The sequence below is a fragment of the Oncorhynchus gorbuscha genome, linkage group LG11, assembly GCF_021184085.1.
Source record: "Oncorhynchus gorbuscha isolate QuinsamMale2020 ecotype Even-year linkage group LG11, OgorEven_v1.0, whole genome shotgun sequence".
Classification (NCBI taxonomy): Eukaryota; Metazoa; Chordata; class Actinopteri; order Salmoniformes; family Salmonidae; genus Oncorhynchus; species Oncorhynchus gorbuscha.
Window position 1 is genome coordinate 56,259,221 of NC_060183.1, and position 24,318 is coordinate 56,283,538.

At 53.0% G+C, this 24,318-nt stretch overlaps 1 protein-coding gene across 1 annotated transcript in view; it reads right to left on the minus strand.

Annotated features, from left to right (window-relative positions):
- LOC124048969 (mediator of RNA polymerase II transcription subunit 13-like) overlaps positions 1-24,318 on the minus strand; it is a 148,173-nt gene that overhangs the window by 59,213 nt on the left and 64,642 nt on the right. Inside the window, 2 exon segments of the mRNA XM_046370203.1 lie at positions 16,123-16,206; positions 16,830-16,914. Coding sequence (XP_046226159.1) covers positions 16,123-16,206; positions 16,830-16,914 — 169 coding nt within the window.

Consider the following 24,318-nt stretch of genomic DNA (forward strand, 5'->3'; position numbering starts at 1 on the left):
AAGGCAGGCAATACGCTCGACCTCATCTTTACTAGATGCTGTTCTTCCACTAACCTCATTGCAACTCCCCTCCAAGTCTCCGACCACTGCCTTGTATCCTTTTCCCTCTCGCTCTCATCCAACACCTCCCACACTGCCCCTACTCGGATGGTATCGCGCCGTCCCAACCTTCGCTCTCTCTCCCCCGCTACTCTCTCCTCTTCCATCCTATCATCTCTTCCCTCCGCTCAAACCTTCTCCCACCTATCTCCTGATTCTGCCTCCTCAACCCTCCTCTCCTCCCTCTCTGCATCCCTTGACTCTCTATGTCCCCTATCCTCCAGGCCGGCTCGGTCCTCCCCTCCCGCTCCGTGGCTCGATGACTCATTGCGAGCTCACAGAACAGGGCTCCGGGCAGCCGAGCGGAAATGGAGGAAAACTCGCCTCCCTGCGGACCTGGCATCCTTTCACTCCCTCCTCTCTACATTTTCCTCCTCTGTCTCTGCTGCTAAAGCCACTTTCTACCACGCTAAATTCCAAGCATCTGCCTCTAACCCTAGGAAGCTCTTTGCCACCTTCTCCTCCCTCCTGAATCCTCCGCCCCCTCCCCCTCCTCCCTCTCTGCAGATGACTTCGTCAACCATTTTGAAAAGAAGGTCGACGACATCCGATCCTCGTTTGCTAAGTCAAACGACACCGCTGGTTCTGCTCACACTGCCCTACCCTGTGCTCTGACCTCTTTCTCCCCTCTCTCTCCAGATGAAATCTCGCGTCTTGTGACGGCCGGCCGCCCAACAACCTGCCCGCTTGACCCTATCCCCTCCTCTCTTCTCCAGACCATTTCCGGAGACCTTCTCCCTTACCTCACCTCGCTCATCAACTCATCCCTGACCGCTGGCTACGTCCCTTCCGTCTTCAAGAGAGCGAGAGTTGCACCCCTTCTGAAAAAACCTACACTCGATCCCTCCGATGTCAACAATTACAGACCAGTATCCCTTCTTTCTTTTCTCTCCAAAACTCTTGAACGTGCCGTCCTTGGCCAGCTCTCCCGCTATCTCTCTCTGAATGACCTTCTTGATCCAAATCAGTCAGGTTTCAAGACTAGTCATTCAACTGAGACTGCTCTCCTCTGTATCACGGAGGCGCTCCGCACTGCTAAAGCTAACTCTCTCTCCTCTGCTCTCATCCTTCTAGATCTATCGGCTGCCTTCGATACTGTGAACCATCAGATCCTCCTCTCCACCCTCTCCGAGTTGGGCATCTCCGGCGCGGCCCACGCTTGGATTGCGTCCTACCTGACAGGTCGCTCCTACCAGGTGGCGTGGCGAGAATCTGTCTCCTCACCACGCGCTCTCACCACTGGTGTCCCCCAGGGCTCTGTTCTTGGCCCTCTCCTATTCTCGCTATACACCAAGTCACTTGGCTCTGTCATAACCTCACATGGTCTCTCTTATCATTGCTATGCAGACGACACACAATTAATCTTCTCCTTTCCCCCTTCTGATGACCAGGTGGCGAATCGCATCTCTGCATGTCTGGCAGACATATCAGTGTGGATGACGGATCACCACCTCAAGCTGAACCTCGGCAAGACGGAGCTGCTCTTCCTCCCGGGGAAGGACTGCCCGTTCCATGATCTCGCCATCACGGTTGACAACTCCATTGTGTCCTCCTCCCAGAGCGCCAAGAACCTTGGCGTGATCCTGGACAACACCCTGTCGTTCTCAACCAACATCAAGGCGGTGGCCCGTTCCTGTAGGTTCATGCTCTACAACATCCGCAGAGTACGACCCTGCCTCACACAGGAAGCGGCGCAGGTCCTAATCCAGGCACTTGTCATCTCCCGTCTGGATTACTGCAACTCGCTGTTGGCTGGGCTCCCTGCCTGTGCCATTAAACCCCTTCAACTCATCCAGAACGCCGCAGCCCGTCTGGTGTTCAACCTTCCCAAGTTCTCTCACGTCACCCCGCTCCTCCGTTCTCTCCACTGGCTTCCAGTTGAAGCTCGCATCCGCTACAAGACCATGGTGCTTGCCTACGGAGCTGTGAGGGGAACGGCACCTCAGTACCTCCAGGCTCTGATCAGGCCCTACACCCAAACAAGGGCACTGCGTTCATCCACCTCTGGCCTGCTCGCCTCCCTACCACTGAGGAAGTACAGCTCCCGCTCAGCCCAGTCAAAACTGTTCGCTGCCCTGGCCCCCCCAATGGTGGAACAAACTCCCTCACGACGCCAGGACAGCGGAGTCAATCACCACCTTCCGGAGACACCTGAAACCCCACCTCTTTAAGGAATACCTAGGATAGGATAAGTAATCCCTCTCACCCCACCCCCCCCCTAAGTTTTAGATGCACTATTGTTAAGTGACTGTCCCACTGGATGTCATAAGGTGAATGCACCAATTTGTAAGTCGCTCTGGATAAGAGCGTCTGCTAAATGACTTAAATGTAATGTAAATGTAAATGTGAGGAGGTGGTTATGTAGAGAGGTGAGGAGGTGGTGAGGAGGTGAGGTGGTGATGTGGGGAGGTGAGGAGGTGAGATCGGTGAGGCGGTGAGGAGGTGAGGTGGTGATGTGAGGAGGTGGTGATGTGAGGAGGTGATGTGGGGAGGTGATGTGGGGATGTGAGGAGGTGGTGATGTGAGGAGGTGGTGATGTGGGGAGGTGAGTAGGTGAGGTGGTGAGGAGATGAGGTGGTGATGTGAGGAGGTGGGGAGGAGAGGTGGTGAGGTGGTGATGAGGTGGAGAGGTGGTGATGTGAGGTGGTGAGGTGGTGATGTGAGGAGGTGGGGTGGTGAGGTGGTGATAAGGTGGAGAGGTGGTGAGGTGGTGATGTGCAGTTGGTGAGGTGAGGAGGTGATGTGGGGAGGTGAGGTGGTGATGAGGGAGGTGGGGAGATGGTGATGTGAGGAGGTGGTGATGTGGGGAGGTGAGGAGGTGGTGAGGTGGTGAGGTGAGGAGGTGGTGAGGTGGTGAGGTGGTGATGTGAGGTGGTGAAGAGATGAGGTGGTGAGGTGGTGAATGTGAGGTGGTGATGTGGGGAGGTGAGGAGGTGGTGAGGTGGTCAGGAGGTGTGGTGGGGAGGTGAGGAGGTGAGGAGGTGATGTGAGGTGATGATGTGGGTAGAAGAGGTGGTGAGGTGGTGATGTGGGGAGGTGAGGTGGTGATGTGAGGTGGTGAGGAGGTGATGTGGGGAGGTGAAGTGGTGATGTGAGGAGGTGAGGTGGTGATGTGAGGTGGTGAGGTGGTGATGTGGGGAGGTGAGGTGGGGAGGTGAGGAGGTGGGAAGGTGAGGAGGTGAGGAGGTGGTGATGTGGGGAGGTGAGGTGGGGAGGTGGGAAGGTGAGGAGGTGAGGAGGTGGTGATGTGGGGAGGTGAGGTGGGGAGGTGAGGAGGTGGGAAGGTGAGGAGGTGGGGAGGTGAGAAGGTGAGGAGGTGGGGAGGTGAGGAGGTGAGGAGATGGGGAGATGAGGAGGTGGGCAGCTGGGGGACAATGAGGGCGCGATAGGAAAAATATATAAATATGAGACAGGAGAAAATTTGAAGTATATTCCTAACTGACAATTAATGGCAACATTTTGCACGTAAGAAATTTCTGGTAGAATTGAAACAGTTCTGACCCCAACCCTGATGGTGTCTAAAACAAGTCTAGCATTATCACAGGTCACTGATGTGGTATTGTTCCATTCCCCAGTAGTGTTGTTGTTCAGCTGAACAGTAATATGTCTGGGAGTCACCATGATGAATTGAGCCACTCAGAAATAAATCAGGGTGTGTTTTCTATGATACTTTCATCCCACCAATTACAATGCTGATGTAAACCACAATGATTTAACCTGATCACATACAAATGAAAAGAAATGAACAGTAAATAACTGCGGATAATAATAATAATAATATATGCCATTTAGCAGACGCTTTTATCCAAAGCGACTTACAGTCATGTGTGCATACATTCTACGTATGGGTGGTCCCGGGGATCGAACCCACTACCCATTACTATCATTCCTAAGCAGTAGTATGTACTGTAACAGGCTGGTTGGTAAATGACTGCGGCAGTAGTATGTACTGTAACAGGCAGGTTGGTAAATGACTGCGGATGCCATTACTATCATTCCTAAGCAGTAGTATGTACTGTAACAGGCCGGTTGGTAAATGACTGCGGATGCCATTACTATCATTCCTAAGCAGTAGTATGTACTGTAACAGGTCGGTTGGTAAATGACTGCGGATGCCATTACTATCATTCCTAAGCAGTAGTATGTACTGTAACAGGCCGGTTGGTAAATGACTGCGGATGCCATTACTATCATTCCTAAGCAGTAGTATGTACTGTAACAGACTGGTTGGTAAATGACTGGCAGAAAAAGGCGCAGTATGTTCTCAGAAAAAGGCGCAGTATGTTCTCAGCTTCTTTCCCTTCGCGCTCTTCAGTCATCTTCCAGTTGAAAGGGGCTAAACTGAGCAGTATCCCATGAAGAAAGCCCAGCGGTTAAAAGGAGGGAAACGCCTGAGCCACTCAACCATACCCTACGAGTCAATTGCAATGGAAACCATTGGATGCACATGCCTGCACTGCACCAGGACCCCTACACAAATGTGTGTAAACACAAACACACACCGTAGCCAGGTTCAGCTCAGAGCAAGCCCTCCTTATCCCTTAGGAGTGTGCCACAATCACTGAGGCTTCAGAGCAGTCAAACCAGTAGAATGAACTGCCAGTGATCTGTTCCATCCTCTTAGCCACCCGCAATGGGAAACAATTAACACGCCACTCTGAGATGCATCTCTCCGGATGTGAAGGTGTGGGGGGGAGCGGGGAAAAGATGGGGGGGGGTCTCCTTTATTTGACCTTCCTGAGGTAATGGAGTGACCTTGTGATGTAGCCTGACACCAAATGTCCGTTGCCAGGGAGATGGTTAATGTCTCAATGTCATTGGCTCCCTCCTGGCTGAGGGGAGAGGGGAGTGAGGGAAGCCATCCAAACAGCCTCATACTAGGAGCACACACACACTATAAGACACATGCATACACTCACATACATACTAGAGGTCGACCGTTTAATCGGAATGGCCGATTAATTAGGGACGATTTCAAGTTTTCATCACAATTAGTAATCGGCATTTTTGGACACCGATTATGGCCGATTACATTGCACTCCACGAGGAGACTGCGTGGCAGGCTGACTACCTGTTACGGAAGTGCAGCAAGGAACCAAGATAAGGTGTTAGCTAGCATTAAACTTATCTTATAAAAAACAATCAATCTTAACATAATCACTAGTTAACTACACATGGTTGATGATATTACTAGTTAATCTAGCTTGTCCTGCATTGCATATAATCAATGTGGTGCCTGTTAATTTATCATTGAATCAGCCTACTGCGCCAAACGGGTGATTTAACAAGCGCATTAGTGTAAAAAGTACTGTCGTTGCACCAATGTGTACCTAACCATAAACATCAATGCCTTTCTTAAAATCAATATACAAGTATATATTTTTTTAAACCTGCATATTTAGTTAATGTTGCCTGCTAACATGAATTTGTTTTAACTGGGGAAATTGTGTCACTTGCGTTCAGTGTAAGCAGAGTCAGGGTATATGCAGCAGTTTGGGCCGCCTGGCTCGTTGCGAACTGTGCGAAGACCATTTCTTCCTAACAAAGACCGTAATTAATTTGCCAGAATTGTACATAATTATGACATAATATTGAAGGTAGTGCCACCCGTTAGATAAAATACGGAACGGTTCCGTATTTCATTGAAAGAATAAACGAATTGTTTTCGAAATTATAGTTTCCTGATTTGATTTGACCATATTAATGACCTACGGCTCGTGTTTCTGTGTGTTATTATATTATAATTAAGTCTATGATCTGTTAAAGCAGTCTGACTGAGCGATGGTAGGCAGCAGCAGGCTCGTAAGTATTCATTCAAACAGCAATTTCCTGCATTTGCCAGCAGCTCTTCGCTGTGCTTCAAGCATTGCGCTGTTTATGACTTCAAGCCTATCAACCCCCGAGATTAGGCTGGCAATACTAATGTACCTATTAGAACATCCAACAGTCAAAGGTATATGAATTACAAATGGTATAGAGAGAAATAGTCCTATAATAACTACAACCTAAAACTTTTTACCTGGGAATATATTGAAGACTCATGTTAAAAGGAACCACCAGCTTTCATATGTTCTGAGCAAGGAACTTAAACGTTAGCTTTTTTACATGGCACATATTGCACTTATACTTTCTTCTCCAACACTGTGTTTTTGCATTATTTAAACCAAATTGAACATGTTTTATTATTTATTTGAGACTAAATGTATGTTATTGATGTATTATATTAATTTAAAATAAGTGTTCATTCAGTATTGCTGTAATTGTCATTATTACAAATATATATATAAAAAGGGTCCGATTAGTCGGTATCGGCTTTTTTGGTCCTCCAATAATCGGTATCGGCTTTGAAAAACCATAATCGGTTGACCTCTAATACATACACACAAACACCATATGCATGCAATATACACACGCACCAATATTCATACACCCATTTGCAGTGTTGGTATGCAAAGAAAATGAATTATCCCTCACACTACAAAAGTACCTAAAAAGCGTAATTCTTTGTCTGGCACACATCAACAGACAGTGAGTTGAGAGGACCAGAGAATAGCACCTAATCGTGAATATACATATGTAGGATCTTAATTTGATCACCCTTGTTGCAGGAGAACATTCCTGCGGGAAATGTAAAACTAGTCGTGTATTTTAGGTTTTAAAAGGCTTCTGAAGTTTGTCATTTCCACTTTGATATTTCAGAAATGTTCCTACGAAAAATGCATCAAACCCCCAAAAATGTCCATTAATTATATTGCACATAATAATTCACATTTCCTGATGATGCAGGATTATTTTCCTGCTGTAGCAAACTGACTCAAATTAAGATCCTACATCTGTATTGTACAGTGTCTGTATGCATGAGCATATGGACAGAAAATAATGCATATGAATGAAGGTAGTGCAGCTGAATAAATGTCTATGTATAGCATGCGTAGAGTACAGGAGAGGAGGAGAAGCCCTGCTACCACTTCTATACACTGCAATCATTCAGCTGTCTCTGGTAATGCTTCATTTATTTTTATTTTTTTACTCTCCACAGCTATCTCTTTCTTCATCTCTCCCTCCAATTCTCTCTCTCTCTCTCTCTCTCTCTCTCTCTCTCTCTCTCTCTCTCTCTCTCTCTCTCTCTCTCTCTCTCTCTCTCTCTCTCTCTCTCTCTCTCTCTCTCTCTCTCTCTCTCTCTCTCTCTCTCTCTCTCTCTCTCTCTCTCTCTCTCTCAGCATCTGATGCAATCCGTAACCAACACACAGTCTTTTCCTGGCTCTCAGACACAAAGAGAGGGAAGAGTAGGAAAAGAGGGAGCGTGTGCCGTCTACAGGGAGGGGGGCATCTCTTCATAGATGTGCCAATCCTCCTCATGCCCAAGGGGCACATGGGAATAAACACCAGAGACTGACAAAGCCAGCGCAAAGGCACGGAACAAGGGCAGACAGGTGGATACAGTCCATTTAGCGCCCCCTATGAGACAGAGAGGGGATAGCGCTTCTCAATGGAAGTACATACAGGACAAGGCAGTGAAGGCACAAAGGAGGCAGCCCCAGTGGCATGATGTCACTGGTAACTGGGCTCTGTGAAGGCTGACCTCTGTGAATTGTGTTGTGGGTTGGTCATGTCAAGTGTGTGTGCGTGTGTGTATGTATGTGTGGGGGGGTAATGTGTGCATGTTGTTCAGTGTGAGTGTGCATTTGCTTCTTTACACGTCTTTGTTCAATTGTGTGTGATCACGATAGAGGAATGATGCTGTATTTTCCCAACTTTCTCTCTCTCTCTCGCTCTCTCTTTCTCCATCTCTATCGCTCTCTCTCTCTCGCTCTCTCTTTCTCCATCTCTATCGCTCTCTCTCTCTCTCTCTCTCTCTCTCTCTCTCTCTCTCTCTCTCTCTCTATCCCTCTCCCTGTCCCTCTCCCTGTCCCTCTCTCTCTCTCTCTCTCTCTCTCTCTCTATCCATCTCTATCCCTCTCTCTCTCTCTTTTTATCCATCTCTATCCCTCTCTCTCTCTCTCTCTTTTTATCCATCTCTATCCCTCTCTCTCTCTCTCTTTTTATCCATCTCTATCCCTCTCTCTCTCTCTCTTTTTATCCATCTCTATCCCTCTCTCTCTTTTTATCCGTCTCTCTCTGTCTCTGTCTCTGTCTCTGTCTCTGTCTCTCTCTCTCTCTCTCTCTCTCTCTCTCTCTCTCTCTCTCTCTCTCTCTCTCTCTCCCTCTCTCCATCTCTATCCCTCTCTCTCTCTCTCGCTCCCTCTTTCTCAATCTCTATCCCTCTCCCTGTCTCTCTCTCTCTCCCGCTCTCTCTCCATCTCTATCCCTCTCCCTGTCTCTCTCTCTCTCGCTCTCTCTCCATCTCTATCCCTCTCTCTCTCTCGCTCCCTCTTTCTCCATCTCTATCCCTCTCCCTGTCTCTCTCTCTCTCTCTCCCCAGAGCAGTCTGTTCAATAATTCACAGGAAGGCAGTGGGTCAGGCTTGGCAGGGGGTGCACCAGCTGACAGTGTGCACAGACAAAGCTGTCAAACTGGAGAAGAATCAGGTGGGTGCCACAGGGGCAAGTCCCTCTTCCCTCACATACTGTAGGACCCCCTCTCACACACAGCACGCGGTTCCAGCACTGCTATCCAGATTCACACACACACACACACACACACACACACACACACACACACACACACACACACACACACACACACACACACACACACACACACACACACACACACACACACACACACACACACACACACACACACACACACACACACACACACACACACACACACACACACAGGCCTCTCAAAGCCCAGCATGGGGGCTAGCCAAATCTGGTCTCTCTGGGAAAGTCCTGCACTCTTGAAGCCCCAGCCCAGTCTCCCCGAGCCTCAGCAAGACACTCAGCCCCCCCTCCCACTTCCATACACACCCCCAGCCTCACAACCCTCTCCTTATAGCTCTAAGGAGTGTCAAGAGGGGGTCACATTTGTCCAACCCCCACAACTCAACTCCTCTTTCAAAGCAGAGGGGCCATGATGTTCTATAGGGACTACAGTCTAGCGGTTTATCCCCCCTCCACTTAAAACAGACACATCATCATCACACAGCAGCAGGAACACACAGATTCCATCACTGGAACTCAACACATCTACCATTCCCCTTGTTTAGGACAGTTTCCTCTCCTCCTTCTCACTTCTTCACTCACTCGCTCCTGCTCCAGTACTCGTTCAGAGTGATACAGTTTCTCCTCTCTGTCCTCCAGCTCTTCCCTGAGTTGCGCACGCAAGCATTTTTCTTTTCTATTTCCCTCTCTCCCTCTTCTCCTCCTCAGTTCTCTCCTCTCTCCCTCTTCTCCTCCTCAGTTCTCTCCTCTCTCCCTCTTCTCCTCCTCAGTTCTATCCTCTCTCCCTCTTCTCCTCCTCAGTTCTCTCCTCTCTCCCTCTTCTCCTCTTCAGTTCTCTCTTCTCTCCCTCTTCTCCTCCTCAGTTCTCTCCTCTCTCCCTCTTCTCCTCCTCAGTTCTCTCCTCTCTCCCTATTCTCCTACTCAGTTCTCTCCTCTCTCCCTCTTCTCCTCCTCAGTTCACTCCTCTCTCCCTCTTCTCCTCCTCAGTTCTCTCCTCTCTCCCTCTTCTCCTCCTCAGTTCTCTCCTCTCTCCCTCTTCTCCTCCTCAGTTCTCTCCTCTCTCCCTCTTCTCCTCCTCAGTTCTATCCTCTCTCCCTCTTCTCCTCCTCAGTTCTCTCCTCTCTCCCTCTTCTCCTCTTCAGTTCTCTCCTCTCTCCCTCTTCTCCTCCTCAGTTCTCTCCTCTCTCCCTCTTCTCCTCCTCAGCTCTCTCCCTCTTCCCTCTTCTCCTCCTCAGTTCTATCCTCTCTCTCTCTTCTCCTCCTCAGTTCTCTCCTCTCTCCCTATTCTCCTACTCAGTTCACTCCTCTCTCCCTATTCTCCTCCTCAGTTCTCTCCTCTCTCCCTCTTCTCCTCCTCAGTTCTCTCCTCTCTCCCTCTTCTCCTCCTCAGTTCTATCCTCTCTCCCTCTTCTCCTCCTCAGTTCTCTCCTCTCTCCCTCTTCTCCTCTTCAGTTCTCTCCTCTCTCCCTCTTCTCCTCCTCAGTTCTCTCCTCTCTCCCTCTTCTCCTCCTCAGTTCTCTCCTCTCTCCCTATTCTCCTACTCAGTTCTCTCCTCTCTCCCTCTTCTCCTCCTCAGTTCACTCCTCTCTCCCTCTTCTCCTCCTCAGTTCTCTCCTCTCTCTCTCTTCTCCTCCTCAGTTCTCTCCTCTCTCCCTATTCTCCTACTCAGTTCTCTCCTCTCTCCCTCTTCTCCTCTTCAGTTCTCTCCTCTCTCCCTCTTCTCCTCCTCAGTTCTCTCCTCTCTCCCTCTTCTCCTCCTCAGCTCTCTCCCTCTTCCCTCTTCTCCTCCTCAGTTCTATCCTCTCTCCCTCTTCTCCTCCTCAGTTCTCTCCTCTCTCCCTATTCTCCTACTCAGTTCTCTCCTCTCTCCCTCTTCTCCTCCTCAGTTCACTCCTCTCTCCCTCTTCTCCTCCTCAGTTCTCTCCTCTCTCCCTCTTCTCCTCCTCAGTTCTCTCCTCTCTCCCTATTCTCCTCCTCAGCTCTCTCCTCTCTCCCTATTCTCCTCCTCAGTTCTCTCCTCTCTCCCTCTTCTCCTCCTCAGTTCTCTCCTCTCTCCCTATTCTCCTCCTCAGTTCTCTCCTCTCTCCCTCTTCTCCTCCTCAGTTCTCTCCTCTCTCCCTCTTCTCCTCCTCAGCTCTCTCCCTCTTCCCTCTTCTCCTCCTCAGTTCTATCCTCTCTCCCTCTTCTCCTCCTCAGTTCTCTCCTCTCTCCCTATTCTCCTACTCAGTTCTCTCCTCTCTCCCTCTTCTCCTCCTCAGTTCTCTCCTCTCTCCCTCTTCTCCTACTCAGTTCACTCCTCTCTCCCTCTTCTCCTCCTCAGTTCTATCCTCTCTCTCTCTTCTCCTCCTCAGTTCTCTCCTCTCTCCCTCTTCTCCTCCTCAGTTCTCTCCTCTCTCCCTATTCTCCTACTCAGTTCACTCCTCTCTCCCTATTCTCCTCCTCAGTTCTCTCCTCTCTCCCTCTTCTCCTCCTCAGTTCTCTCCTCTCTCCCTCTTCACCTCCTCAGTTCTCTCCTCTCTCCCTCTTCTCCTCCTCAGTTCTCTCCTCTCTCCCTCTTCTCCTCCTCAGTTCTCTCCTCTCTCCCTATTCTCCTCCTCAGTTCACTCCTCTCTCCCTATTCTCCTCCTCAGTTCTCTCCTCTCTCCCTCTTCTCCTCCTCAGTTCTCTCCTCTCTCCCTCTTCTCCTCCTCAGTTCTCTCCTCTCTCCCTATTCTCCTACTCAGTTCTCTCCTCTCTCCCTCTTCTCCTCCTCAGTTCACTCCTCTCTCCCTCTTCTCCTCCTCAGTTCTCTCCTCTCTCTCTCTTCTCCTCCTCAGTTCTCTCCTCTCTCCCTATTCTCCTACTCAGTTCTCTCCTCTCTCCCTCTTCTCCTCTTCAGTTCTCTCCTCTCTCCCTCTTCTCCTCCTCAGTTCTCTCCTCTCTCCCTCTTCTCCTCCTCAGCTCTCTCCCTCTTCCCTCTTCTCCTCCTCAGTTCTATCCTCTCTCCCTCTTCTCCTCCTCAGTTCTCTCCTCTCTCCCTATTCTCCTACTCAGTTCTCTCCTCTCTCCCTCTTCTCCTCCTCAGTTCACTCCTCTCTCCCTCTTCTCCTCCTCAGTTCTCTCCTCTCTCCCTCTTCTCCTCCTCAGTTCTCTCCTCTCTCCCTATTCTCCTCCTCAGCTCTCTCCTCTCTCCCTATTCTCCTCCTCAGTTCTCTCCTCTCTCCCTCTTCTCCTCCTCAGTTCTCTCCTCTCTCCCTATTCTCCTCCTCAGTTCTCTCCTCTCTCCCTCTTCTCCTCCTCAGTTCTCTCCTCTCTCCCTCTTCTCCTCCTCAGCTCTCTCCCTCTTCCCTCTTCTCCTCCTCAGTTCTATCCTCTCTCCCTCTTCTCCTCCTCAGTTCTCTCCTCTCTCCCTATTCTCCTACTCAGTTCTCTCCTCTCTCCCTCTTCTCCTCCTCAGTTCTCTCCTCTCTCCCTCTTCTCCTACTCAGTTCCTCCTCTCTCCCTCTTCTCCTCCTCAGTTCTATCCTCTCTCTCTCTTCTCCTCCTCAGTTCTCTCCTCTCTCCCTCTTCTCCTCCTCAGTTCTCTCCTCTCTCCCTATTCTCCTACTCAGTTCACTCCTCTCTCCCTATTCTCCTCCTCAGTTCTCTCCTCTCTCCCTCTTCTCCTCCTCAGTTCTCTCCTCTCTCCCTCTTCTCCTCCTCAGTTCTCTCCTCTCTCCCTCTTCTCCTCCTCAGTTCTCTCCTCTCTCCCTCTTCTCCTCCTCAGTTCTCTCCTCTCTCCCTATTCTCCTCCTCAGTTCACTCCTCTCTCCCTATTCTCCTCCTCAGTTCTCTCCTCTCTCCCTCTTCTCCTCCTCAGTTCTCTCCTCTCTCCCTCTTCTCCTCCTCAGTTCTCTCCTCTCTCCCTCTTCTCCTCCTCAGTTCTCTCCTCTCTCCCTCTTCTCCTCAGTTCTCTCCTCTCTCCCTCTTCTCCTCCTCAGCTCTCTCCCTCTTCCCTCTTCTCCTCCTCAGTTCTATCCTCTCTCCCTCTTCTCCTACTCAGTTCACTCCTCTCTCCCTATTCTCCTCCTCAGTTCTCTCCTCTCTCCCTCTTCTCATCCTCAGTTCTCTCCTCTCCCTCTTCTCCTCCTCAGTTCTCTCCTCTCTCCCTCTTCTCCTCTTCAGTTCACTCCTCTCTCCCTCTTCTCCTCCTCAGTTCTCTCCTCTCTCTCTCTTCTCCTCCTCAGTTCTCTCCTCTTTCCCTCTTCTCCTCCTCAGTTCTATCCTCTCTCCGTCTTCTCCTACTCAGTTCTCTCCTCTCTCCCTATTCTCCTACTCAGTTCTCTCCTCTCTCCCTCCTCCCACTTCTCCTCCTCAGTTCTCTCCTCTCTCCCTCCTCCCTCTTCTCCTCAGTTCTCTCCTCTCTCCCTCCTCCCACTTCTCCTCCTCACTTTGCATCAACACTTGAGCTGACTGATCTCTCAACGACTCCCCCTTCCCCCCCTCTTCCTTTCTATCTCTCTTTCTCTCCCTCTCTCTTCCCCTCTCCCTCTCACAATTTTTTCTCTACACAGTCAAAGCAAAGACAAAGGCGTCTTAATAGGCAAATTAATTAGCACGCTGCAAACTCATTAAAAACTGAAGCAAACTGTGGCACAATGAAGACAATGTTCACACTAAACGCAGCGCAGAAGACGACATGATTTAGAGAAGACATCGCATCCATGACAGTTTAGGACGCCCACACACTTTAATTGTGATTGCTTGGTAGAGCTGCCGTAGCTCAAACGACGACGAGGCAACGGCGGTGTTATTTTGTGAGACTTAATTTCCTGGTTTGGTTAGAGGATGCTCTAAAAGCGCTTACGACAAACAGAGGCTGAGTAGTGGGCTTCTGTTTTAATGCACACGTGTCTTTCTGTTATCTGCCTTCTCTCCTCTCTCTCTCGTTCCTATTTCCTGCATGCTGTGTCCTAAACTAGGAATGAGTTACACTTGATTCCTTCAACACCTTTGGAATTGTGCCACAGCGGGCATCTTCATTGCTGGCTGGAATCTCCACAGCTACATCGGAGAGGATCTCACTCCTAAAAACACATTTGGCTTACTAGATATGGAGAGGTTCTCAACTTTTTCAAAATGTAACTCAATGTATTTGCATAATTTGAACTATTTAACAACTTAAGATATGTCATGATTCTCTCTATATTACAATATTTTATATCAATATCAGTATTACAATATTTTAGATGATTCGTGTCTTTGACTTAATTGTTTCCTGTAACCTAGTAGATATGAATATGTCTCTAATTGATGCACAGATGGAATTATATCCAGCTTACTGTACATAGTGGGTATTTTGAAAGAAAACTCAAATAATACACCGAACTCAAGCAAAGCAACAAGTAGAGCTACAGGGCAATTCCACGATAACATAATTGCGTTGAGACTCAGAGTTTTCACTTTAAAATGTATGACAAACAAAAACCAGTGATTTTAAAGTTTAAGAAACCAACAACGATACGCACAAGGACTACTTCTAACAGTATAGACTGAACATTTTACAAAAACACATTACTGTGCAGATGCAAAGTGTAGTGACAGAATTCCGGTAAAATCTCCTTCAGTTTTTTATATCACCACGTTTTCCAAAAAGATCTGCCGCAAATGAAGATTGAAAGATGTCTGCAGAAAGAAGGGGGTCCGCCATGACATGACACCTTGACTTTGAGTTGTTGAGCTGGTTGAACTACAGTAAGTGAAGTGGATTTAGACCCGGTAACAGAATTACCGTAGCAGAATTTCATCATGAGTCCCTGATCTGTACTACACAGGAATGCATAATTATGGATATGAATGTCCTTCTCTTCATGGTGATGTATCCTGAATAGGTACAGAGGTAGAAATATACACTATCCTTTTGCATATTTGGGTATTATTCTACACGTTGCTTTTATTGTAATGACCTCTGACCCCAAACAAGACCAAATTTGGTTGGTCAGGACAGGACCAAATCTGAGCCAATCATAGTGTCACAAGTTTAGAAATCAAAGTACAGTAGAGTAGATTTCAGTACAGTACAGTATAGTACAGTAAAGTATACAGAGTACAGTACAGCACAGAACAGCACAGTAGAGTAGAGTTCAGTATGGTATAGTACAGTAAAGTACTCTACTTTACTGTACTGTACTCTACTGTACTCTGCTGTACTGTACTCTACTGTACTGTACTCTACTGTACTGTACTCTACTCTACTGTACTGTTCTGTACTCTGCTGTACTGTACTCTACTGTACTGTACTCTACTCTACTGTACTCTACAGTAATGTACTGTACTCACCTGTACTCTACTGCACTCTACTGTACAGTACTCTACTGTACTCTACTGTACTGTACTCTACTGTACTGTACTCTACTATACTCTACTGTACAGTACTCTACTGTTCTGTACTCTGCTGTACTCTACTGTACTCTACTGTACTGTACTCTACTGTACTCTACTGTACAGTACTCTACTGTTCTGTACTCTGCTGTACTCTACTGTACTCTACTGTACAGTACTCTACTGTACTCTACTGTACAGTACTCTACTGTTCTGTACTCTGCTGTACTCTACTGTACTCTACTGTACAGTACTCTACTGTTCTGTACTCTGCTGTACTCTACTGTACTCTACTGTACAGTACTCTACTGTTCTGTACTCTGCTGTACTCTACTGTACTCTACTGTACTGTACTCTACTGTACTCTACTGTACAGTACTCTACTGTTCTGTACTCTGCTGTACTCTACTGTACTCTACTGTACTGTACTCTACTGTTCTGTACTCTGCTGTACTCTACTGTACTCTACTGTACTCTACTCAACTGAACTGAACTTCACATGTTGGTGCTCATGGGTTCCTTTTACATGGAAATGCCCCACTCCTGTGCAACCATGCCCCACTCCTGTGCTCTTGTTCTCTGTCAGTCTCTGACACACACACACACACACACACACACACACACACACACACACACACACACACACACACACACACACACACACACACACACACACACACACACACACACACACACACACACACAGCCCCAAGCCCCTCCTCTGCTCAGCTCTCACACCCGGGCAGCCTGGCAGACCAGCACTTGCACTGTCACACACACACACTTCAGACTAGTCGTCTGTCTCACAGAGCGAGCCGTTCCCACCTGCGAGCATGGTGACATGATCCGAGGGGCTCACAACCAGGTGCCAAGAGGCAGCCAGAGGTGTCACCACATCCCAGATGGGGTGGGAGCAGCCGCCGCACGGCAACCATTCACACCGCCTGTCTGTCACACTCCCCCAGAGCTCCCCAACGCTCCCTTAACGCCACGCTAGTTATCACCGTGTCAGAACAACGTGGCGGGGATGCTGTGAGGAGGTTGTGTGTGGGATTGAGAAGGATGGTTAGCTCACCTGGTGGCCAGAGGCTTCTCCTCCAACTTATATGGCTTGACGAACCACTTCCCGATCCGTACAAAGTCCTTGTCCAACAAACACCTGGGGGATGGGAGACATTAAACAACTGTATCACACACACACAGGTAAAGGACCATTAACACACAAACATACACGCACATAGACACAGACATTCCACATAGAGATTGTCACACATGTACCCAATCGGGGAAGAATAGAGAATATAATACATGTATTTTCATACATCTCACATCAATGGAGTTACACAGTTCCTTGAGATACATGCTCTATTGAAGGCTTCATGACAATCCAATATAGTGCAGAGGTACAGAGTTGGAAGAGAGGAGGAGGTAGACTCAAGGTAATAAGGTTCATTCAGCCTGCCCCTTATGATGATCATTGATGTTTAACTTAATTGAGAACAAATATATCCTGGTTCATTTAGCAGATGGGAAATGTTTATTGGAGTCATTGATTCAGTCCAGGTTATAATTTGATTATCACTTGTAGTCTTTTAGCCATTGGTGGTTTGGTATTTTTGCCAGAATTCTTTGCTGTCTTTCCCCAGTTGATCGGAGAAGAAATTGTTATATGAGCAGAAATAGCCAATAACTAGACTGGGAATATTCAGCTTACTTTATGTGATACTTTACATCCAGACTATATGACACAAGGCGTTTTCCAAGCAGCTCATTGTACTGTACCTCTCCAGCAGGTTGTGAATGGCCTTGAACAGGAGGGTCCGGCATTCGTATGACAGCCCACACTCCCACTGTCCCTCCTCAGCCACTGGAATACAGGAAGTGAAGATGGGTTAGCAACTGATGGTTACAGTGAGATCAACACAGTTCATACACTCAAACACAGTACACAGAACACAAAGACACACAGGACACTGCAATGCATGCCAACAGCACAAGAAGCTTCTAAGACTATAGATGAACTTTACCCACAGACAAGTATCTACATGTACATCCATCCACAGACTGACTCATCAGAAGCCCTTAACCATTATCTTCCATACACGTTAAACCACTGTGGGACACTGTGGAAGAAACTACAAGGACCACTGTGGGACACTGTGGAAGAAACTACAAGGACCACTGTGGGGCACTGTGGAAGAAACTACAAGGACCACTGTGGGACACTGTGGAAGAAACTACAAGGACCACTGTGGGACACTGTGGAAGAAACTACAAGGACCACTGTGGGGCACTGTGGAAGAAACTACAAGGACCACTGTGGGGAACTGTGGAAGAAAATACAAGGACCACTGTGAGGAACTGTGGGTGAAACTACAAGTACCACTACAAGCATGCATGTTTACATTATGTGGAGGCTGCTAACGGGAGGATGGCTCATAATAATGCCTGGAATGAAGTCAATGGAGTAGTATCAACCACATGGAAACCACGTTTCAGCCATTATTATGAGCCGTCCTGCCTTCAGCAGCCTCCACTGGTGTGTGTGTGTGTGTGTGTGTGTGTGTGTGTGTGTGTGTGTGTGTGTGTGTGTGTGTGTGTGTGTGTGTGTGTGTGTGTGTGTGTGTGTGTGTGTGTGTGTGTGTGTGTGTGTGTGTGTGTGTGTGTGTGTGTGTGTGTGTGTGTGTGTGCGCTCCCTGTGCCTCTATACAGCTGTCAGGTCCTGTCAGCTTCATTTAGTCAGTGCTGGGAGAGACAGTGTCTGTGTGTTTGTGTTTGTGTGTGTGTTTGTGGCCGCACAGGGAGTCAGGAGAGGAGAGACAAGGAGAGGAGAGACAAGGAGAGGAGAGACAGGGCGGGGCGGCACCACGTGCAGAAGCCAGTCCTGACAGCCCAGCAGCAGACAAGAGAGTCGTCAGGTCGACAGCGCTTAGTTCCAGTTCCTGCCATGTCAGCAGCCAGCTCAGATGACCTGTGTGGGGTAGTGGATGGATCTGATTCCTACCACTACTGGCTCCCTCCTCATTCCTTCTTCCCAGAAGAGGAGCAGCTACTGATAGCTCTAGTGTTCTTTGTTCTCTACCATACCTGGAGAACGATTGGGAGGGATAGGAAGCTTTGTGAGTGGGTGTTGTGTTTACTTACAGGGTGGCGGAAAACAAAAAGCACCGGGTGCGTACACAGAGGGAGGGAGGGAGGCGACAGAGCCCAGGGGAGGGGTGGAGGACCCACAGAGGGAGGGAGGCTACAGAGACCAGGGGAGGGGTGGAGGACCCACAGAGGGAGGGAGGAGGCGACAGAGCCCAGGGGAGGGGTGGAGGACCCACAGAGGGAGGAAGGGAGGCGACAGAGCCCAGGGGAGGGGTGGAGGACCCACAGAGGGAGGGAGGGAGGCGACAGAGCCCAGGGGAGGGGTGGAGGACCCACAGAGGGAGGGAGGGGAGGCGACAGAGCCCAGGGGAGGGGTGGAGGACCCACAGAGGGAGGGAGGAGGCGACAGAGACCAGGGGAGGGGTGGAGGACCCACAGAGGGAGGGAGGGAGGCGATAGAGAACAGGGGAGGGGTGGAGGACCCACAGAGGGAGGGAGGAGGCGACAGAGCCCAGGGGAGGGGTGGAGGACCCACAGAGGGAGGGAGGGAGGCGACAGAGACCAGGGGAGGGGTGGAGGACCCACAGAGGGAGGGAGGAGGCGACAGAGACCAGGGGAGGGGTGGAGGACCCACAGAGGGAGGGAGGGAGGCGATAGAGAACAGGGGAGGGGTGGAGGACCCACAGAGGGAGGGAGGAGGCGACAGAGCCCAGGGGAGGGGGTGGAGGACCCACAGAGGGAGGGAGGGAGGCGACAGAGACCAGGGGAGTGGTGGAGGACCCACAGAGGGAGGGAGGGAGGCGACAGAGACCAGGGGGGGGTGGAGGACCCACAGAGGGAGGGAGTGAGGGAGGCGACAGAGCCCAGGGGAGGGGTGGAGGACCCACAGAGGGAGGGAGGAGGCGACAGAGACCAGGGGAGGGGTGGAGTACCCACAGAGGGAGGGAGGAGGCGACAGAGCCCAGGGGAGGGGTGGAGGACCCACAGAGGGAGGGAGGGAGGCGACAGAGCCCAGGGGAGGGGTGGAGGACCCACAGAGGGAGGGAGGAGGCGACAGAGCCCAGGGGAGGCGTGGAGGACCCACAGAGGGAGGGAGGAGGCGACAGAGACCAGGGGAGGGGTGGAGGACCCACAGAGGGAGGGAGGAGGCGACAGAGCCCAGGGGAGGGGTGGAGGACCCACAGAGGGAGGGATGGAGGCGACAGAGCCCAGGGGAGGGGTGGAGGACCCACAGAGGGAGGGAGTGAGGGAGGCGAGGGGGAGGGGTGGAGGACCCACAGAGGGAGGGAGGGAGGCGAGGAGGGGTGGAGGACCCACAGAGGGAGGGAGTGAGGGAGGGGTGGAGGACCCACAGAGGGAGGGAGTGAGGGAGGCGAGGGGGAGGGGTGGAGGACCCACAGAGGGAGGGAGGGAGGCGACAGAGCCCAGGGGAGGGGTGGAGGACCCACAGAGGGAGGGAGGGAGGCGACAGAGACCAGGGGAGGGGTGGAGGACCCACAGAGGGAGGGAGGGAGGCGACAGAGCCCAGGGGAGGGGTGGAGGACCCACAGAGGGAGGGAGGGAGGCGACAGAGCCCAGGGGAGGGGTGGAGGACCCACAGAGGGAGGGAGGGAGGCGACAGAGACCAGGGGAGGGGTGGAGGACCCACAGAGGGAGGGAGGCGACAGAACCCAGGGGAGGGGTGGAGGACCCACAGAGGGAGGGAGGGAGGCGACAGAGCCCAGGGGAGGGGTGGAGGACCCACAGAGGGAGGGAGGAGGCGACAGAGCCCAGGGGAGGGGTGGAGGACCCACAGAGGGAGGGAGGAGGCGACAGAGACCAGGGGAGGGGTGGAGGACCCACAGAGGGAGGGAGGAGGCGACAGAGCCCAGGGGAGGGGTGGAGGACCCACAGAGGGAGGGAGGGAGGCGACAGAGCCCAGGGGAGGGGTGGAGGACCCACAGAGGGAGGGAGGGAGGCGACAGAGCCCAGGGGAGGGGTGGAGGACCCACAGAGGGAGGGAGGGAGGCGACAGAGACCAGGGGAGGGGTGGAGGACCCACAGAGGGAGGGAGGCGACAGAACCCAGGGGAGGGGTGGAGGACCCACAGAGGGAGGGAGGGAGGCGACAGAGCCCAGGGGAGGGGTGGAGGACCCACAGAGGGAGGGAGGAGGCGACAGAGCCCAGGGGAGGGGTGGAGGACCCACAGAGGGAGGGAGGAGGCGACAGAGCCCAGGGGAGGGGTGGAGGACCCACAGAGGGAGGGAGGGAGGCGACAGAGCCCAGGGGAGGGGTGGAGGACCCACAGAGGGAGGGAGTGAGGGAGGCGAGGGGGAGGGGTGGAGGACCCACAGAGGGAGGGAGGGAGGGAGGCGAGGGAGGGGTGGAGGACCCACAGAGGGAGGGAGTGAGGGAGGGGTGGAGGACCCACAGAGGGAGGGAGTGAGGGAGGCGAGGGGAGGGGTGGAGGACCCACAGAGGGAGGGAGGGAGGCGACAGAGCCCAGGGGATGGGTGGAGGACCCACAGAGGGAGGGAGGGAGGCGACAGAGACCAGGGGAGGGGTGGAGGACCCACAGAGGGAGGGAGGGAGGCGACAGAGCCCAGGGGAGGGGTGGAGGACCCACAGAGGGAGGGAGGGAGGCGACAGAGCCCAGGGGAGGGGTGGAGGACCCACAGAGGGAGGGAGGGAGGCGACAGAGACCAGGGGAGGGGTGGAGGACCCACAGAGGGAGGGAGGCGACAGAACCCAGGGGAGGGGTGGAGGACCCACAGAGGGAGGGAGGGAGGGAGGCGACAGAGCCCAGGGGAGGGGTGGAGGACCCAGAGAGGGAGGTTGGGAGGCGACAGAGCCCAGGGGAGGGGTGGAGGACCCACAGAGGGAGGGAGGGAGGGAGGCGACAGAGCCCAGGGGAGGGGTGGAGGACCCACAGAGGGAGGGAGGGAGGCGACAGAGACCAGGGGAGTGGTGGAGGACCCACAGAGGGAGGGAGGCGACAGAGACCAGGGGAGGGGTGGAGGACCCACAGAGGGAGGGAGGGAGGGAGGCGACAGAGACCAGGGGAGGGGTGGAGGACCCACAGAGGGAGGGAGGGAGGCGACAGAGCCCAGGGGAGGGGTGGAGGACCCACAGAGGGAGGGAGGGGACAGAGACCAGGGGAGGGGTGGAGGACCCACAGAGGGAGGGAGGAGGCGACAAAGCCCAGGGGAGGGGTGGAGGACCCACAGAGGGAGGGAGGGAGGGAGGCGACAGAGACCAGGGGAGTGGTGGAGGACCCACAGAGGGAGGGAGGGAGGCGACAGAGACCAGGGGAGGGGTGGAGGACCCACAGAGGGAGGGAGGGAGGGAGGCGACAGAGCCCAGGGGAGGGGTGGAGGACCCACAGAGGGAGGGAGGGAGGGAGGCGACAGAGACCAGGGGAGGGGTGGAGGACCCACAGAGGGAGGGAGGAGGCGACAGAGCCCAGGGGAGGGGTGGAGGACCCACAGAGGGGAGGGAGGGAGGGAGGCGACAGAGACCAGGGGAGGGGTGGAGGACCCACAGAGGGAGGGAGGAGGCGACAGAGCCCAGGGGAGGGGTGGAGGACCCACAGAGGGAGGGAGGGAGGCGACAGAGCCCAGGGGAGGGGTGGAGGACCCACAGAGGGAGGGAGGGAGGCGACAGAGCCCAGGGGAGGGGTGGAGGACCCACAGAGGGAGGGAGGGAGGCGACAGAGCCCAGGGGAGGGGTGGAGGACCCACAGAGGGAGGGAGGCGACAGAGCCCAGGGGAGGGGTGGAGGACCCACAGAGGGAGGGAGGCGACAGAGCCCAGGGGAGGGGTGGAGGACCCACAGAGGGAGGGAGGCGACAGAGACCAGGGGAGGGGTGGAGGACCCACAGAGGGAGGGAGGGAGGCGACAGAGAGCCCAGGGGAGGGGTGGAGGACCCACAGAGGGAGGGAGGGAGGCGACAGAGCCCAGGGGAGGGGTGGAGGACCCACAGAGGGAGGGAGGCAGGCGACAGAGCCCAGGGGAGGGGTGGAGGACCCACAGAGGGAGGGAGGCAGGCGACAGAGCCCAGGGGAGGGGTGGAGGACCCACAGAGGGAGGAAGGGAGGCGACAGAGACCAGGGGAGGGGTGGAGGACCCACAGAGGGAGGAAGGGAGGCGACAGAGACCAGGGGAGGGGTGGAGGACCCACAGAGGGAGGAAGGGAGGCGACAGAGCCCAGGGGAGGGGTGGAGGACCCACAGAGGGAGGGAGGCGACAGAGCCCAGGGGAGGGGTGGAGGACCCACAGAGGGAGGGAGGCGACAGAGCCCAGGGGAGGGGTGGAGGACCCACAGAGGGAGGGAGGCGACAGAGCCCAGGGGAGGGGTGGAGGACCCACAGAGGGAGGGAGGCAGGCGACAGAGACCAGGGGAGGGGTGGAGGACCCACAGAGGGAGGGAGGCGACAGAGACCAGGGGAGGGGTGGAGGACCCACAGAGGGAGGGAGGCGACAGAGACCAGGGGAGGGGTGGAGGACCCACAGAGGGAGGGAGGGAGGCGACAGAGCCCAGGGGAGGGGTGGAGGACCCACAGAGGGAGGGAGGGAGGCGACAGAGCCCAGGGGAGGGGTGGAGGACCCACAGAGGGAGGCAGGCGACAGAGCCCAGGGGAGGGGTGGAGGACCCACAGAGGGAGGGAGGCAGGCGACAGAGCCCAGGGGAGGGGTGGAGGACCCACAGAGGGAGGAAGGGAGGCGACAGAGACCAGGGGAGGGGTGGAGGACCCACAGAGGGAGGAAGGGAGGCGACAGAGACCAGGGGAGGGGTGGAGGACCCACAGAGGGAGGAAGGGAGGCGACAGAGACCAGGGGAGGGGTGGAGGACCCACAGAGGGAGGAAGGGAGGCGACAGAGACCAGGGGAGGGGTGGAGGACCCACAGAGGGAGGAAGGGAGGCGACAGAGACCAGGGGAGGGGTGGAGGACCCACAGAGGGAGGAAGGGAGGCGACAGAGACCAGGGGAGGGGTGGAGGACCCACAGAGGGAGGGAGGCGACAGAGCCCAGGGGAGGGGTGGAGGACCCACAAAGGTTGATCTTTTTCTTTTTCAGTTGTGTATTTCTTTTTTTTCATCTTTCTCTTTCTTGCTTTGTTGATATTTCCCTCCCTTTCCTCACACTGACGTGAATGAAATTTCCCTACTTGCCAGAATTCCCCGGTAACCATGGCAACACTGGCTGTGAGAACACAGCTCCTCGGCATTCAATTCCACCACCGCCCGCTGCCCGCCCTCTCCCTCCCTACCTGCCTCCCTCCTCCCACCCGCTCCTTCTTCCTCTGTTCTATTGCCTTCCAACACCCCACCCCCCTTTCCTCCCCTCTCTCCCTCCCCTCCCTCATTCATTCCCGCTCCAGGGCTCAGACAGGAAGCTCAGTTCCAGCCAGCTATTCTACAGGGAAGAGTGCTCCATGAGCGGAATGCCAAGTCTCCAGCAAATCCAGCTCATTAGCTCGCCCCTTTCTCTCTCAAATCCCTTTTCCACACTGCCAATCCACCGCCAGTCGTCTTCATCTATCTATCCCACCACTTCCCTCCCTCCCTACTTTCCCCCTTGTCTTCGCTTCTCTCTCTCTCACTCTACCCGACCCACCACCACCACCACGGAACACGCCCAGGTTTCTCAACCCCTTTTCACCCAGGTTTGAGTCACCCTGTCTGGGGGGAAGCTTGACATGACCCCCCCTCCCAGCCAAATCCAGCCACAGCCACACAATGAGCTCCCTACCTCTGGGAGCCAGGAGAAAGAAAGCTGAACTGATATGATCACCTCATTGCTTGTCTCTCTGACTGGTGTAGTTTAAAGCACTGACAACAGCAGAATATCACTCCTCAGAGTGTAGGTATCAACTGATTCTATCCCAAGATTACAACATGTAACAGACAAATCTGGAATTCCACTTGCCGCTCCCCAGCAGCAACAACATGTGAAAGTCATTACAGCTATTGTTTACATTGTAGTCACCGAGGAGCTGGAGCTGCACCTTATCAAGCCCTAAACACAAGGTGTGGCCATTTCCCTCTTGTATACACACACACACACACACACGCACGCACGCACGCGCACACACAAAAAAGTGAGTGTGAAATCTGATCTGAGATATTGAACTATTCAAATCCTTCCGGGACCTGTGGGGCTTTATGTTTGACAAACAGCTGCAGAATAGCAACAAGTCAC